Source organism: Prosopis cineraria, unplaced genomic scaffold (assembly GCF_029017545.1).
Source record: "Prosopis cineraria cultivar Desert tree isolate PC_DT_omini unplaced genomic scaffold, ASM2901754v1 PC3, whole genome shotgun sequence".
NCBI classification, from domain to species: Eukaryota; Viridiplantae; Streptophyta; class Magnoliopsida; order Fabales; family Fabaceae; genus Prosopis; species Prosopis cineraria.
Window position 1 is genome coordinate 39138769 of NW_026555334.1, and position 15611 is coordinate 39154379.

The window sequence follows — 15611 nt, forward strand, 5'->3', positions numbered from 1 at the left end:
ACTGGGGATATTTTTTGTTCTGGGATAGCTACGCTCCTCTGAAGGTTCCAATAGTTGGTAAATGATGTCTTTAAATTCAGAGATTTAAGGATGTAATCCTTTAAACGGGAAGTTTATGCAGGGAATTTGGGTCTGCTTTTTATATAAGATGTTCAAGGTTTGGATTCTGATTTTGTGCTTTTGCTATCAAGTAGTCCTTTTATTGTTTTTGTGCAGGGTATGTGGGTTTTGGTATAACACTTAATATCTGTAGTCTAAAGCATACGAAGCTTCATTTCATTGCATCACAATGATAGAGTTCTCTGCGCACAGTTCGCAGCCTGTGGTAGCTTTGCATAGGGTCTTGGGCAACATATCTTTAGTTTGTCATCTTGATGGCTCTCTGACAGATAATTTCAGTTGAATAGGTTTCACTTTCTTTAGAAATGGTAGCTATGGAGGAATCACGTTGGCATATTTTCTTATTTTAGTCTTTGCATTTAATATTGGATAGCAACTTGATGGGGCACTCTTTCTTGAAAAGGCAGGTTATTGTTTATAGCTACAATAGTAGTTCAATAACTGTTAGATTATATTTAGTTTAATCAAGTTTACTTAACAAGCCTAATTGTTTGCTACAATGTACTGTCAGAAGGAATAATGTTATCTTATAAATAGATATGTAGTAGTAGTATAATAATAATAATAATAAAAATAAAAAATTTATTTGGGAACAAAGCTGAGAAGTTTATATATGGATAAAAGATAAGACTTAATAGACGCAAGCCAATAGTTTTTTATCATGAAATAGTGCCAATATCAGAGATAAGGAAAACTGCTTGAGAGCATTATGATGTCTCAAATTGAGCGGCTTTAAACGGGAAAAAGTAGTTCAATGTATTTTTAATTATTGATACTTACAAAAACAATTAAAAAATCTAAATAAAAAATTTGCTTAGGATAGTAAACCGTCATAAATTGTATTGCTATGACAGTCATGAAAATGGATGTTTAGTAAAATTGACAACTTTAGATGAATGGCTCAACTAATTGCTCAATAAAGTTTGAACTAACTATGTATGTCATGATTATCAATTAGATTATATAAAGGGTGTATAATATGACAATAATTTATTTATGAGGTGTTAGAAGAGGCAATTATACTATTCTTATAAAGCATATTTTGATAGGTAAGAGAATGCATAAGATGAGACTGCTAATGAAGTGTTACTTTTCATTGCTTACTTTATGGAACAGTGTTAATGTTCGAGGAGAGGAAGCCGTCAGCATTAGTAGGTAGTTTGCATGTAGGCTTTAATTGATTTTAAAATAAGATACTTCCTCCATTTAAAAATATAAAATATTTTTAATTAAATCTCAATTTTTAATAAAATAATTACCTACTTTTTAACTGACCTTATTTTTTATATTGATTACTTTTTAATAAGGACACTTTTAAAAAAAAAATGCAATGATTATATCTTAAAATACTAAATTTTTTTATATTTTTAAAAATTCAATCCTTTAAAAAATATCTTATATCTTTAAATAGAAAAAGTATTTAACTACTATTTAAGTCTTTTTTTAGGACATCACCTGAGGAATAAATGTTAAGAAAATAGTAGAAGTTTTTATTGAAAAGTTTGATAATAAGTATAGAATATCATGATGACATCCCTTTGACATAAATATATTGCCTGATCAATCTTTATTAAACAATGTCACTCTTGTATATTTTTTTTATTTGAAAAGGAAGGTGGCATTGTATTAAAAATATATTATGAAAAATGAACTCACTAATTATATTATAAGCTTTAAAACATGTTAGAAAAAATAATATTAACAATGTCTTAATTACTTCCACAGTTTTTTTGATTTGAGATTACATCCACTATTTTCATATTAGTTTTATCAAATAATTGGTGTGACTAGTCCATTATATTTTAAAGTTTTATGAAAATGTAAGAAAATTAATTATATAAATTTAAATAAAGTATGCACATTGAATATTATTAATATCTAAATAGTTAATGCTCTCTGTGCAACACATGGGTAGTCAAGATTGGTTCTTATTAAATGGCACAAAGAAGTGAGAAATAGAAATGGGACAATTACATTGAAGTCCTACATAAAGAAATTAATTATTGTAAGATTAATTGACAACTGAATTAAACTGTATTTGACAACATAATCAATTATTAATGTAGTTTAATTCAATTGTCAATTGACCTTGCAATAATTAATTTCTTTATGTAGGACTTAACTATAATTCTCCTAATAGAAATTCAGTTACATACTTTCACACTCCATGCCATGCTCATCTCAATTCTTGACCATCAAAATTAAATGTAAGTGGTCCAAATTTGATTCTATTATTATGTTTTTAAATTTTATTATTTTAATAAGTGTGAGATCTAAAATTAAAATGATTTTTTAACTGTCAAAATTTTTAAAAAAATAAAATCATTTAATATATACATATATAAATATATATGTATATATAAACTATAAAATTAGACTGTCCAAATAAATTTTGAACAATCATAAGTTTATAAGTGCACAGTGCTCATTATTGTGACTATCCAAAGTTGACACGTATCACCACCATTGGGGACATGACATTCTAGATTTACTGGTCTACAACGCTCTCGCGTCCGCTGTTGGAGCACGTGAGAGAGACTGTGGGAACTGTCCGAGAAGGCGAATTGTGTTCTTTCTTTTTCTCCCGCGGAATCCAACTTAAATTGCTTTGAAACCCTATCTTTTGTGGCAAAAAAAAAAAAAAACCTCAATTTTTATTCGTTGTGTCTGTAATAAACACCATTGTCTTATTATTACTATATATATCTTTTCTGCAGCTTTACCGCCCTCTCTCGAAACCTCTCCAGCTGTGTCTCCAAAACCCTCTTCTAGGGTTTGGGCTGTGCTCCCCAGGTGTTAACTAGATCTCTCTGTAATTTAAGTTTTTTCTTTTCTGGATTGCGTCTTCAATTTTCTCTTTCGTATTGAGGCCGTCCTCTCATTCCGATCTTGACCTACTTCTTGCATATATGGATGCCCGCAAAAGAGGGAGGGTTGAAGCTGGAGCCAATGTTAACGGCGCTTCCAAGAAGTCCAAGCAAGGTTTGTGATTTAGCTTGCTTACTCTTCCACTCGCATTTTTATTTTTTTCAAGCGTTGAAGGTTTCTTTGTGTTCCGACGTGTCCTGTCGCGTGTTATGTTTTTAAAAGCATTTTGTTTTCTGCTTATTCTTTTCGTGGCCTTTCTTTTATTGTTGTCGGGACTAGTTAGCTTTTATGGTTGACTTGTGACAGTGTTGTGCACGTCTTTTTTCTTGTTTCTGGGATGCTTTCCCTACCTTAAATGATGTAATTGAAGTTATTTTCCAGTTCATCACCTTAATTTGGTGTCTTTTTGTTTAAAAATCATTAAAATCTGAAGATTTGTCTGCTTCCCGTTTCTTTTTTCTTTGTGCACAAGAGATGCCTCATTCTTTGGAGGTATGTTCACTAATAATTTCACTAATTTTTTCAGTGCCTTTTTTTTTTTGGGTTTCCTGCTCTTTCAATTTGTAAGGTTCGCTGGTATGGTGGGGATTGTGGCTACAATTACCCTGACACGAAATAAATGCCTCTTATCGTAATTAGGGCCTCTGAAATATCAAATACCTATCTTCCCTGCTTGATAGGAAATTTTTTTTTATTAGCAACCATGATAGCGATCGCTGTTTGATGACACTATTGCCTTCACTAATCAGTTGACAATAATTAATTATATGATTTTCATGAATGTCTTTTTGTTTCAAATAAAATTCAAAGTATTTTTAAAGTGTTAACATTTCGGCGTAGAGTGTGTTTTATCAATAAGCCACCGAATGTCAACTGAGAAAAGGTAATTAATGTTTTGCAACAGAAATGGACTCCTTATCATCTGGTGTAGGAAGCAAATCGAAGCCATGTACCAAGTTTTTCAGGTTCTAATCTATTCCTGTCTGGATAAATATATTGAACTGCATATTTTCTAGCTAAATTCTAAATAATGTAATAAGTTCTTGCAAGAATTAATTCTTCAAGCACTACAAAACTAGATCAAGTAATTCTGAACATTAACAGGGTATTTAAAGCTTTTTATACGTGTAGATTACATGCCGTTCTTTGTTCTAATTGTTTTAACAGATTAGTGGTTCACTTATGGAGTACCACAAAGATAAGACGTGCAGAGGGTAGTCGGCATTAAGACCATAATACCAAAGATAATTAGTTCATTTTCTCTCTGATTGTGCCATTAATTTTTGACATGGCGATTCCTGTTCAATTAGAGGATATGTAATGGCAATTTTTCTGCTTTTAGTGCATTCCTAAGCTTATGAACTCACCTTTCAATTGGTAAGAGACTAATGAACTAATGTAAACTTTGTTGGGTTAGGCATGATGTGAATTCATGCGATCATGGTTTTACACTTCTTGTGCGCGCGCGCGCTGTCCCTCCGACAAAGTTCACACTGGGACTGAGTGAAACGTTCATAGAATAACCAATTGTGAATTTTATCAAGTTGTTGCTCATTGTCTGGAATCTTTCTTATGAAATTTCTGATTTTCTTTGTTAACTTCGGATTCGGTTCTTTTGCTCATGGTGGGAGGGTGACTTCTTGATCTGCTAATGTTTCTACAAATTTAACTGCCTGCATAGTGCTGTTCTTATTATTATTGGCAACTGGTGCCTTCTAATTTTGAGGGCTCAGAATAGTATTAGTTCAGGCCTCTCAAAATATTTTGGGTTTCACTTTCAAGTTAGAAATGCGACCTTAAATCTCTCTCAAAGGAACCTTGGTTGCTTCCTTCGCTGACTGTTTCTGGAGCATCCACTGGTTTTATTGTAATGACTTGTAAAGTGGGGTTTGATGCATCTGCGTCACTTTACTCATCTCTTCTTAGACACGTTTGGCTAAGTGTCACTGCTCCTCTTGTTCCCTTTTCTTTTTATAGTCGAGGAACTGTTGCTTTTACTTCTTCCTTCCGAGCAAAATTCATATGTTTTTATTGGATGATTGAATAAATAGTGAATTAGTCAGTTGCTGATCTGAAGTTTCATTCCATTGCTTGCTAGGTCTTGGTAATTAAGTAACCGTCATTATAAATTTATATTCTTGCATGATGAGTTGAGAAAGGTGGAACTGTGGATAGTTTATTAATACCAAGTCCATCTTAACCTCAAAAGAGTGAAAAAGGGGGACCCAGATTCTTACGCAATTAATCAGTATTTTGGTGTGATCTGATTATATTGTGCTGTGTACTGCAGCACTGCTGGCTGCCCGTTTGGTGAGAGCTGCCACTTCTTGCACTATGTTCCAGGTGGTTATAACGCTGTTGCCCAGATGATGAATTTGACACCAGCTGTGCCTCCGGCGTCTAGAAATTTTGCTGTCCCTCCACCTATCCCCAATGGGACCGCACCACCCACTGTTAAAACCCGCATATGCAATAAATACAATACTGCTGAGGGCTGTAAGTTTGGTGACAAGTGTCACTTTGCCCATGGTGAATGGGAACTTGGTAAGCCTATTGCTACATCAGTGGATGATCATCGTACTATGGGACCTATTTCCAGCCGCTCAGCTTCTCGGATGGAGCCTCCTCCAGGTCCTGTTGGTAGTTTTGGTGCCAATGCCACTGCTAAGATCAGTGTTGAAGCTTCATTGGCCGGAGCTATCATAGGAAAGGGTGGTGTGAACTCGAAGCAGATCTGCCGCCAAACAGGAGCCAAACTTACAATTCGGGATCATGAGTCAGATCCAAATTTAAGGAACATCGAACTTGAAGGTAGTTTTGAGCAAATTAAGAATGCGAGCAACATGGTAAAAGAGTTGCTGGTGACATTATCAATATCGGCGCCACCTAAAACTCATGGCGTTTCCGGAGCACCAGGTTCACATGGAAGTAACTACAAGACGAAGCTGTGCGAGAATTTTGCTAAAGGATCTTGCACCTTTGGGGAAAGATGTCACTTTGCGCATGGGGCTGCCGAATTACGTAAAGCAGGAGTATGAATTTCACCGTGATTGGATACGATTTGTTTTCGGCCTTGTACTAGGCAGCGATCCTGTCATTGTTGTGCATTGCCAATTAGTGGTACTGACTGAATCTCCTCTATTAGGGTTTTTCTCCTGACTTCTTGTCGGCCTTTCTAATTGCCAAATTTTCCATTATCTTCGTTTTAGAAGCATGTTCTCTTGATATTTGTTTTATTAGTCTATTATTGTGTTTGATGGCCCAAGCCGAATCTAATATTAGTATGCGATGGTTCGCTCGAAGAACTTCCCAGTTCAAGACTTCTTACCCAAGTAAAATTGATGAAAATAAAATAAAATTGCATGTTCAAAACCAACTTTATATATTAAAAGGGGAATATAATTTTTAGTTTTTGTATTTTGTTTGTATTTTGTTATAAGTTGTTTTTTTGAAATTTTAAATTCCTACATTTTTATTTTTGGTATTTTTTATGTTTTGTTTATTTTGGTCGTTTAAGAGTTTAGACTACCATAAAATGACACTGTAAGGACTTAGAGCATTGAAAAAAAAGTGTATGAATTTATAATAAAATATAAGTAAAGTGTAGGGATTAAAATTATATTTTTTTTAATAAAAAGTTAATCAGTTCAATTGAATCAATGGCATTTTTTAATGCAGCATACTTTTCGCCCATTTAGTAACGCACGGATTCAATTTGCCAGTGTTTTGGTCAAATTACTAAATGAGAGCCGAATATATCATAGAGAATCAGCAGAGGACATGAAAGAAGCAATAGGAGAGAAGCCTTGTCTGACTTGGATGACCCTTAAACTTGATTCACCTATTTTTTTTAATAAAAAAATCAGGTTCGAATTTTACTTGTAAAATTCAATATGAGGAATGAGGCAAAAATAAATTTCGTTTTTCATATACTTCTAAGATGATTAGACCATCTATATACAATATCAAAGTTCAAAAACCCATACTGTATAGTTTATGAGTGATAAATATTAGTTTATTTATATACAATATTGGTATGCGATGGTTCGCTCGAAGAACTTCCCAGTTCCAGTTCAATAAATGTGCAATGCAGGTGACATATACCTAGCTGTTAGTGTAAAATATTGAGAATTTTATAATTTTCATTTATGCTGTGCTTGGCTCATAAGAAAAAATAGGAAGAATAGAAAGATAAAAAGAGAGAAAGTAGATGGATATAATTTTCTCTCAGCATGTAAGGCTAAGCAAGAAAAAACAGGAAGAAGAAAAAAAAATGTTAATTTCATATGGACATTAATAATCATATTATTTATAGAAAAATATTTATATATAATAAAATTAATATTTTAACATATTATTTATATAATTTTTATTATATACTTCTGATTGAATACAAATATAATTATAAAATATTTTATCCAATGCTAGCAAAAAAAATTATTTCATCCAATTTTAAATTTTATTTCTTAAATTATTAAATATATAATAATATAAATTCTAAAGTGGAAGAAAAGTTAAAATGAAAATCATGGATAAATTTAAAAATTAAATTTCCTTTCAAAATCTCTCTATATTTGAATAGAAAAGTTAGAGGTAAAAACATATGAGTTCTATTTTCATGTATTATTTTTCTCTCAATTTTTTTTCTCTCTCATTTTTTTCCCCTCCTTGGTTAAGCTGGAGAAACTGTCATTTTCTCTCCCACTTCTAGGACATCAATTGCAGTGTATCTAGCATCATCCACCCAATATACTGTCGACACATACTTTTTTTATTTAAAAATATAAAATATTTTTTAAGGGGTTGAATGTTAAAAAATAAAAAGCATTTTTAGTCTTTTAAAGTATAATCATTAATTTTTTTTAAAAGTATTCATATTGAATAAATTACTTTATATTTATTTTAGAATGAAATACCTTATTAAATAGAGATAAATATAAAAAGATAAAGCTAATTTGAGAATAAATAACTATTTTATTGGGAGTAAAATTTAGTTAAAAATGTCTTTACACTTTTTAATGAAAGGAATAGTGGGTAGGTGATAACTCTAAGAAAACAAGCTAATTCAACCCTTGATGACCGAGGCCTAAAAGGATCGGGCCTAAAAAAATCCAATGCCTCTTGAAACTTTGACTAGTTGTTTTCTTTTTATTTTCTTTAAATGAATATCCAATAAAATATGATAATTAAGATAATAAAATTCATAAATCAAATCACAAGTTAAAGTGCAAAATCATTTATCAAATTCATCTAAAGGTAAATAAGGAAAAAAAAAAAAGTTCATTGCTACAGATATTGGTTGCCTTCATGGCCTTATTCTTTTGTGAGCGTGAGCAGCACATTCTACTGCCATCAAAGATCAAGCATCATATCAAATTAATCCAATATCGCACATCCAATTTCCTACTAATAATATTAACATACACCTAATAATAGCAACAACAATCCCCACTTCTTTTATTATCACAATCGTCATTATGTTCTTCGCTAACCATCCCCACGTTGACGCAAACACACCTGCCTTCCTCTACTTCTGTAATTTCGCTCCCCTTCTGTTCACTGACTATTCCTCAAGTCCTCCTCCTTCATTAATGAGCAGAACCAAAATAACAGCAGCAACAAACTTAATTAGTGAATAAAAAATTGATTAATTGAACGAGCTGTGACTTGTGAAGTACCAAGACTAAAGGTATAGGTGAGCTGGGAAAATTCACCGTGCCCTCCATTATCTCCTGTAGTCCTGCCACTAAGTATTTAAGTACTCGAAGCTCTTTTTCTATTGAGCTTATTACAGCTGTCAAGTTGAATTGAAAGCGAGAGAAAGCATCACGTTTGCAGCAATGTTGTGAAAACCGAATTGGACCGGGCAGTCCGACCAGTCCGATCGTCACCCGCTGAACAAAATGGTCCGATTCAATCAATTGAATCAATTTAACATTTGACCCGAATTGACCTAAATTGAACAGCCTGGTTTTGAGAGAACCGGCTTTGACCCGAAAATCGAACCCAAGTCAACCCGGTTCAAAGCCAAAAAAATAGAAAAGAAATCTAGACTGAGTTATTTAGATTCACAATTTCTCTTCTCTAATTACTAATTCTCTCTTTTCTTCTCTTCTCTAATCTCTAATCTCTAATCTCTTCTTCATAGCCCAAACTCAATCTCTAACTTCTCCTCCAACATCTGCCTCCAACTCTAAAAATCCAACCTCTAGTATTGAGATCGAACGCTTGTGAGTCATGACATGATGGCATGCCTCCAGCTCCAACATCTTCCTTTGAGATTATAAGCTTGTATTGACATGCCTCTACCTTTAGCTCCAACGATCCAAGCATCTAGCTTTTGGGGTCGAGATCCCAAGCACCATTGACAAATTAATGTTTTATTTATATAATTACGCATATAAATTTTATTTTTATTTAATTTTTATGTCACCAGTTCGACCGCCGGTCTAACCGTTTAGACCATAAAAATCAAGACCCATTGTTCTTTTCAATTCGATGTCCGGTCCGGGTTTCAAAACATTGGTTTGTAGTGAGGACTGAGGAGGAGACATGGAGTGGACTCAATTTAAAAAATAATAATAATAAAAACCGGCTAAGGCTAGTCAGCTTACTTTTGAGCTCATTAGAGCCATCTTGTTTATTTTTTTTTTGGCTTTCGCACCTAGTATCCTGAAGTGTTTGAGTATGTTGGGTTTATTACCTACCGAATATTCGAATCTCTGCTCAAGTGAGGCCCTCTTTAAGGGGGTTTCGCGGGTACCACTAGCGAGGCATGCTTTGCAAGCTCAATGCCCTGCTGCATACCTTGAAACTCGAATACGAAACATCAGGTGTGAATACCATATTTTGTCCAAGCTTTTAGATGTAAATTAAAAATAAATAAAAAATCCCAATAAAATTGAGTAAATTGAATAAATAAAAAAAAAAATATGATTTTATAGAAAAATTTAACAAATAAAATAATATCTTCATAAGTTAACAAAAATCTTTTTTTATGGCCCCCAAATCTCCACAATCATGGTCTTATCAAATTAAATGCTATAATTTCATTATGAAATAATTAAGGCAAAAGTCAAATTAAAATTATTAATAATTTGATATGATTATAATTGATTAAGTTATTGATGGGAGAAAAATTCTAGTTGGGTTTATAAAAGGAGAGGGCAAAGGAAAATTGGGGGAAGAAAACCTAGGTTAAAAGAAGAGAAAAGCATGAGAGAATTCTAGGCTACCATATTCTACTCTTAGTCTCGAGTAAAGTTGCAAACTCATGAAGGTACTTTAGAGGCATTTGACTTCTTTGTCTAGATCCAAGGTCTGGAAGCTATTGTTTATTTATTTTCTTTTTTTTTTTACAATACTTTCTTTGTAGACCTGAAGGTGGCTTGACACAGTAGTGTATATCACTATATACTTTGATTTTAGTTATTTTATATTTTTGGGTTTGCCTATTATGCTCCACTCTTGAGATGATTGGTAATATTTCTTTTATTTTCTTTTTCTTTATCCCTTTTGGTAACCATCTTGGTTTTTTATTTATTTTGCGTGTAAAGTGAGAAGCATTTGTGCGTTCATCTGTTGGAAGAACATGGTGGTTTTATTTCATCAAGAGAGAGAGAGAGAGAACATGGTGGTTTTAATATGAATACATCATTTTTTTTTTGGTAGAAGATGGGGATATGATTACATCATTTAGGTTAACATGATGAGGGTGTTTTTCACTTCCTAGTTTCCCTTTTATTGCGCTGTGTTATTTAAAAAATGATTATTCAAAAATAACTTTCTTCCATCACAAAATATGACATTATTATTTGTTCGAAAAAATATGTGACATTATTAATTTCTTGAGCAATAGGCACACTATCACCATGGGTATACTAAACCACCACACTTTTCAAGAAAATTTTCTGTGTGCATTATTTTAAAAATAATAAAACTCATTGACATATTTTTAGGCTATAACATGTGTGATATTAAATCACTATAAATACTTAAAATTTTTGAATGAGATATGATGAATGACACTAAGCCATTGTAGGTAAAAAAATAATAAAAAAATTATTGGCATTTTTTTAGGATTTGTCATAAGTGATACTAAGTCACTATGTATTCTTAAAAATATCAAATGAGATACCGTGAATGACATTAAGTCATCACAGGTGTCAAATTTTTGTATAAAAATTCCATTATTAAATTATTATATAAAAAATTCACTTTAAAAATTTCTTTAAGGTTTGTCATGAGTGATACTATATGTACTTAGAGCGTTGACCAACGAATTGTAAGTGATATTAAATCACTGCAACTTTCAATATTGGTTATTTTCTTTAACCCAAAGGCACTTCATTATAACAAATTTTTATTTAAGAAATAAATACACTCTTTCATGAGGAAATTAATTAACAAAATTTAAAAAAATAAATAATAATATTTCAAACTACATGAACTTTGATCCCCATCACATGGTACATAGGCCGACTTTGATCCTAGGTCAAGTCCTCTCATATAAATAAATAATTTATTTTCATTTTTTAATCTTTATTTTCCATGTGAAATAAAGAGTAATTAAGATATTATTAAAAAGTCAATTGATTTTACACAATCAACTTAGGATAACCATTCTTATAAATGGGTGTCGTGAGGTACCTAACACCTTCTCTACATATAATCAATTCCTGAACCCTTTTCGTAGACTATTCTTTTTCATTATATAGTTTTTTAAGTTTTTTAAAAATTTTGATAACGACTCCCATTTTCTCACATCTATTGACCTTCCCTCATTGAGAAAGGTACGATTTGAGCACGACACCGGGTTAAACTGTCCAAGTCCTGAACTACTAAGACCAAGCACCTGTTGGTCATCCCATTTAAGCTTGATTTGTCATTAGAGGGTATTAAATTGAAGCTTAACCCTTGTGTTAAATGAGTTTAAAAGGGCTAAGCCCATTCTAGCTCTAGTGGTTGCAAAAAAAAAATACAAGATATCTATACTAAAAAAAAATATGTATTTGGGCAAGAACCATTTGATTGAATAACGTGAATCTTCTACTTTGAAATAAGGTGTTGAATTCCATCCTATGAACTCAAAAATAGGTGTGAATTAAGTAAGATAGGGGTTAGTTAGAAGTATAGTATGCTGTTTGTGAGTAGGGGTGAATTTAAATTTTAGTTGTGTATAATTGATCATGATTAATTATATTATATAATATATAATTGATTTGTAAAATTGATTAATAAGATTGTCTTTAATTAGAATTAAAAAGCAAAATTGAAAATAAAGTAAAATCATGCTCTATGTAGTGAAAATATAACCAAACATCAATATTACATGTTAAAATTAATTATGAATTTAAAATTATGTTTTTTTAAAAAATTCAAATACCTATTATATATGCCAATTAGTTGTGTATAATTGATTATGATTAATTATATTATGTGATATATAATTGATTTGTAAAATTGATTAATAAGATTGTCTTTAATTAGAATTAAAAAGCAAAATTGAAAATAAAGTAAAATCATGCTCCATGTTGTGAAAATATAACCAAACATCCATATTATATGTTAAAATTAATTATGAATTCAAAATTATGTTTTTTAAAAAATCTAAATACCTATTATATATGCCAAAATCAATTATGAACCCAAAATCATAATTTTTTTAAAAATATTCAAACAGCTCATACATGCTAAAATCAATTATGAACCTAAAATCATGATTATCTCATAACTTATTATTACCTACTTTTCAATTCAATTTTTCTATTATATTTTTAAAAAACTTATCCAAAAATCAAATAAATTTATTTCACAAATCATATTTTTTAATTCATAATTGATTTTAAAATAATAAGAGGTGATTCAATTTTTCTATTATATTTTTTAAAAACTTATCCAAAAATAAATAAATTTATTTTACAAATCATATTTTTAATTCATAATTGATTTTAATTCATAGTTGATTTTAACATAATAAGAGGTGTTTGGATATTTTTAAAAAATAATTAAAATTTCATAATTGATTTTAATGTTTAATTTTTTTAAAAAAAATTAAATTCATAATTAATTTTAATATATATAATGAGTGTTTAAGGATTTCTAATTGAATTTAAATATATTTTCAAAAAATATCCAAATAAACACAGGTGTTCCTACTAAAAAAACAAAGAAAGAAATCTGCCTTCGCGGGTTTACGTTAAGGGTAAACTCATCAAGTTAGGTAAAGTACACAACGGTGAATTTAGCGTCATTATTTCACAACCAGACACTTGTATTCGTAGAAAGTAAAGAGACCAGGAGAGTACATAGTTACAACACACACAGCCCCCCCCCCCCCAAAAAAAAAACAAAAACAAAAAACAAAAGAAAGAAAGAAAGAAACAAAAGTGAAGGTCTCACCAACATCCTGGTGGACATATGGGAGACTACACAGATACATTCCCATCCAAATGTGAAACCTGGCCACAACGAGCTAAACCAGTTTTGCATAATTATACGTTGCACATGTTGTCGTCTAGCTGTAACTACCCCCAGACCTAGTAGTACCATAGCCAGGTGCATTGTTGTTCCCTCCATATTGGGTATTGGTATTGTGGCTTCGAACCTCATCAACGTCTTCCACCACATGTCCTCCCGTTGGTTGTCCCGTCCCGTGTCCCGGCATCGCCGACATCTGTTGGCCTGCCATTGGGTGTCCATATGCCCCCGTGGCCGTCGTCCCTGCCCCGGTCCCTGTCCCTGTGGTATAGTTGCCGCCGTGGCCTCCCGGTGCTACCGTAGCTGCCTGTTTGGACGCCACGTTATGCCCACGCGCCTCCCGCTTATCCAGCTCTGCCTGACGCATCCTCTCCTCTTTCCTCTCCGTTGCCATCTCCTTCTCCGTCGGATCGTGTGCCGTCATCCTGTCCTTCTGTTAAAAGTTTCAACCACGTCGATCAGGCAGATCAACAAATCTCGGTAACCTCGGCATTAAGAATATCGGAGTAATTTTGTGCATTTTGTTGAATATACTATGGATGTGTTCACGGTGTGGGCGGCATGTTGCTTACCTTTTCCTGCACGGTGGCCTTGGTCTTCTCCATGCCAGACTTGGCAGAGGCGCCAATGTTGGCGGCCTTTTCCTTCATAGACTCCGCTGCTTGCTTCGCTTTCTGCATTTTGATTTCTCACTTGTATGATTTTTCAACCCTGCCCTTGGTTTTGTGCTGGGATAAATATGATGGCCACATTTGTATACATTTAGGGGCCTCAAATTCTGAGGGCCACGTGTACCGAAAGAGTACGCGTGGCATGTTCCTGAAGGCCATGGGGTCAACCATCGGACACGATAGTGCCAGGTGTCTGTCGGGAAGCCACTGTATAGGATTACATGGGAGTTTGGTGCAGTTCGTTTCGTTACTATACTGCCACCAATCGCTACGCGTTTCTCTCTCTCTATCCCTCTCCCCTCGCTCTTATCTGGTGCTCGCTTTCAACGCGCAACTTAAATTAGAGAAGAAGATCGAAGGAAGCCTTGGATAATCATATTTCTTGATATGGAGATTTTGTGAAGTATTTTTTCCTCAATTAAAAAGTTGAGGGTAATTGTACGGGAAAACGCAACAAACAATAGAGGATTGAAAAAAACGAGGAACTTAATTAATTTCGGAAAGAAGAATAAAAGAAAGAAGTTGACGAGGCAGAAGAACATCTGGGAGAGCAGTTAGAAATGGGCAGTGGTAAGTGAAGAGTAATGATGTGAATATATAAAGTAAAAGTGGGAAAGACTTGGTAAAAATGGTTGCATAGAATCCACTCCCACATGAAAGCATATGCTTTGTGCTCTTCCTCCCTATCCATTTCTTTATTTTATTTTATTTTATTTTTATATATGACGTCTTGTTATTCGTGGCTAGTATATGTAAAAAAAAAATTGCAATAATTTTTCAAAAGCAACCACACTTTTTAATATGCGAAGATAAAAATGTCCAAATAAACAAGGATATTATAAAAGAGAAAAATTTAATGTAGAAGACACAGGACAATATGACCATATAATTAGGATCAACCCAAAATCCTTAACTGCATCTTATAATGAAGAACCGATAACATCGATCAGTTTATTCATGCAATTAGGAATTACGAGTATGGTTGGAACTTGGAAGTGAATCCAGAGAAGATCCATATGTACGTAGGTTGGGATCACGTTGCCCATGTGAAGTGAAATGAGTGGGTTCCCTCCTCTCCTCAGGGAACCCTCCTACGGTCCTACTCACGTCTGCCACGTGGATTAACCCCCCACCCCTCTTCTCTCTCTGCCTTCATTTATCCCTTCACTCTTTGAATGGGTGCATTTAACTTATCGCCAATAGCTCTAATACAAAATCATGACCATTAACTTTTTTCCCTGTGGGAAACAAAAGAAGGCCAAAGGGATTGATGAGGACACAAGAACGGTACACGTGGCGCATAAATTTCTCATTCAGATCAGTAGCCAAGAAATCCCCGTGCTGCTTACACGTTACAATTACAAGATAAGGACACAATATTAATATACAGCCAAAACCATGCCTTACTCAATTAGGCAGTAACGAGTAGCGACAGACGCGTCCCCACGACGTTATTTGACATTTATGCCGCTC

At 33.1% G+C, this 15611-nt stretch overlaps 2 protein-coding genes across 4 annotated transcripts; one reads left to right on the forward strand and one right to left on the reverse strand.

Moving 5' to 3' along the window:
- Nucleotides 1-6199, forward strand: LOC129305106 (zinc finger CCCH domain-containing protein 14-like). Of its 3 annotated transcripts, none has more exons than XM_054945034.1 (5): nt 1-57; nt 2838-2913; nt 3047-3102; nt 3893-3953; nt 5279-6199. In XM_054945034.1, exons 4-5 carry the CDS (start codon nt 3895-3897, stop codon nt 6024-6026), a joined length of 807 nt encoding a protein of 268 aa, XP_054801009.1. In that variant the 5' UTR covers nt 1-57; nt 2838-2913; nt 3047-3102; nt 3893-3894; the 3' UTR covers nt 6027-6199. The 3 variants fall into 3 exon arrangements, with proteins under 3 accessions (XP_054801009.1, XP_054801008.1, XP_054801007.1); XM_054945033.1 differs by lacking the exon at nt 1-57 and adding an exon at nt 1237-1275; XM_054945032.1 differs by lacking the exon at nt 1-57 and adding an exon at nt 2273-2327.
- A 7118-nt stretch (nt 6200-13317) lies between these two features.
- Nucleotides 13318-14200, reverse strand: LOC129307406 (18 kDa seed maturation protein). The gene is made up of 2 exons (XM_054948349.1): nt 14040-14200; nt 13318-13900 (listed from the first exon to the last, which is right to left on the reverse strand). The coding sequence occupies exons 1-2, from the start codon at nt 14145-14147 to the stop codon at nt 13505-13507; spliced, it is 504 nt and encodes a 167-aa protein (XP_054804324.1). The 5' UTR covers nt 14148-14200; the 3' UTR covers nt 13318-13504.
- Between the last annotated feature and the right edge of the window lie 1411 nt (nt 14201-15611).

Bases quoted from the DNA above. Each gene is read 5' to 3' on its own strand.
- LOC129305106 (XM_054945032.1), top strand. From the start codon at position 2,288: ATGCCATGCTCATCTCAATTCTTGACCATCAAAATTAAAT. The intron at 2,914-3,046 runs GTGTTAACTAGA...TGCCCGCAAAAG, and splicing joins GTTTGGGCTGTGCTCCCCAG to AGGGAGGGTTGAAGCTGGAG. The intron at 3,954-5,278 runs GTTCTAATCTAT...TGTGTACTGCAG, and splicing joins CCATGTACCAAGTTTTTCAG to CACTGCTGGCTGCCCGTTTG.
- LOC129307406 (XM_054948349.1), bottom strand. From the start codon at position 14,147: ATGCAGAAAGCGAAGCAAGCAGCGGAGTCTATGAAGGAAAAGGCCGCC. The intron at 13,901-14,039 runs GTAAGCAACATG...AACTTTTAACAG, and splicing joins AGGCCACCGTGCAGGAAAAG to AAGGACAGGATGACGGCACA.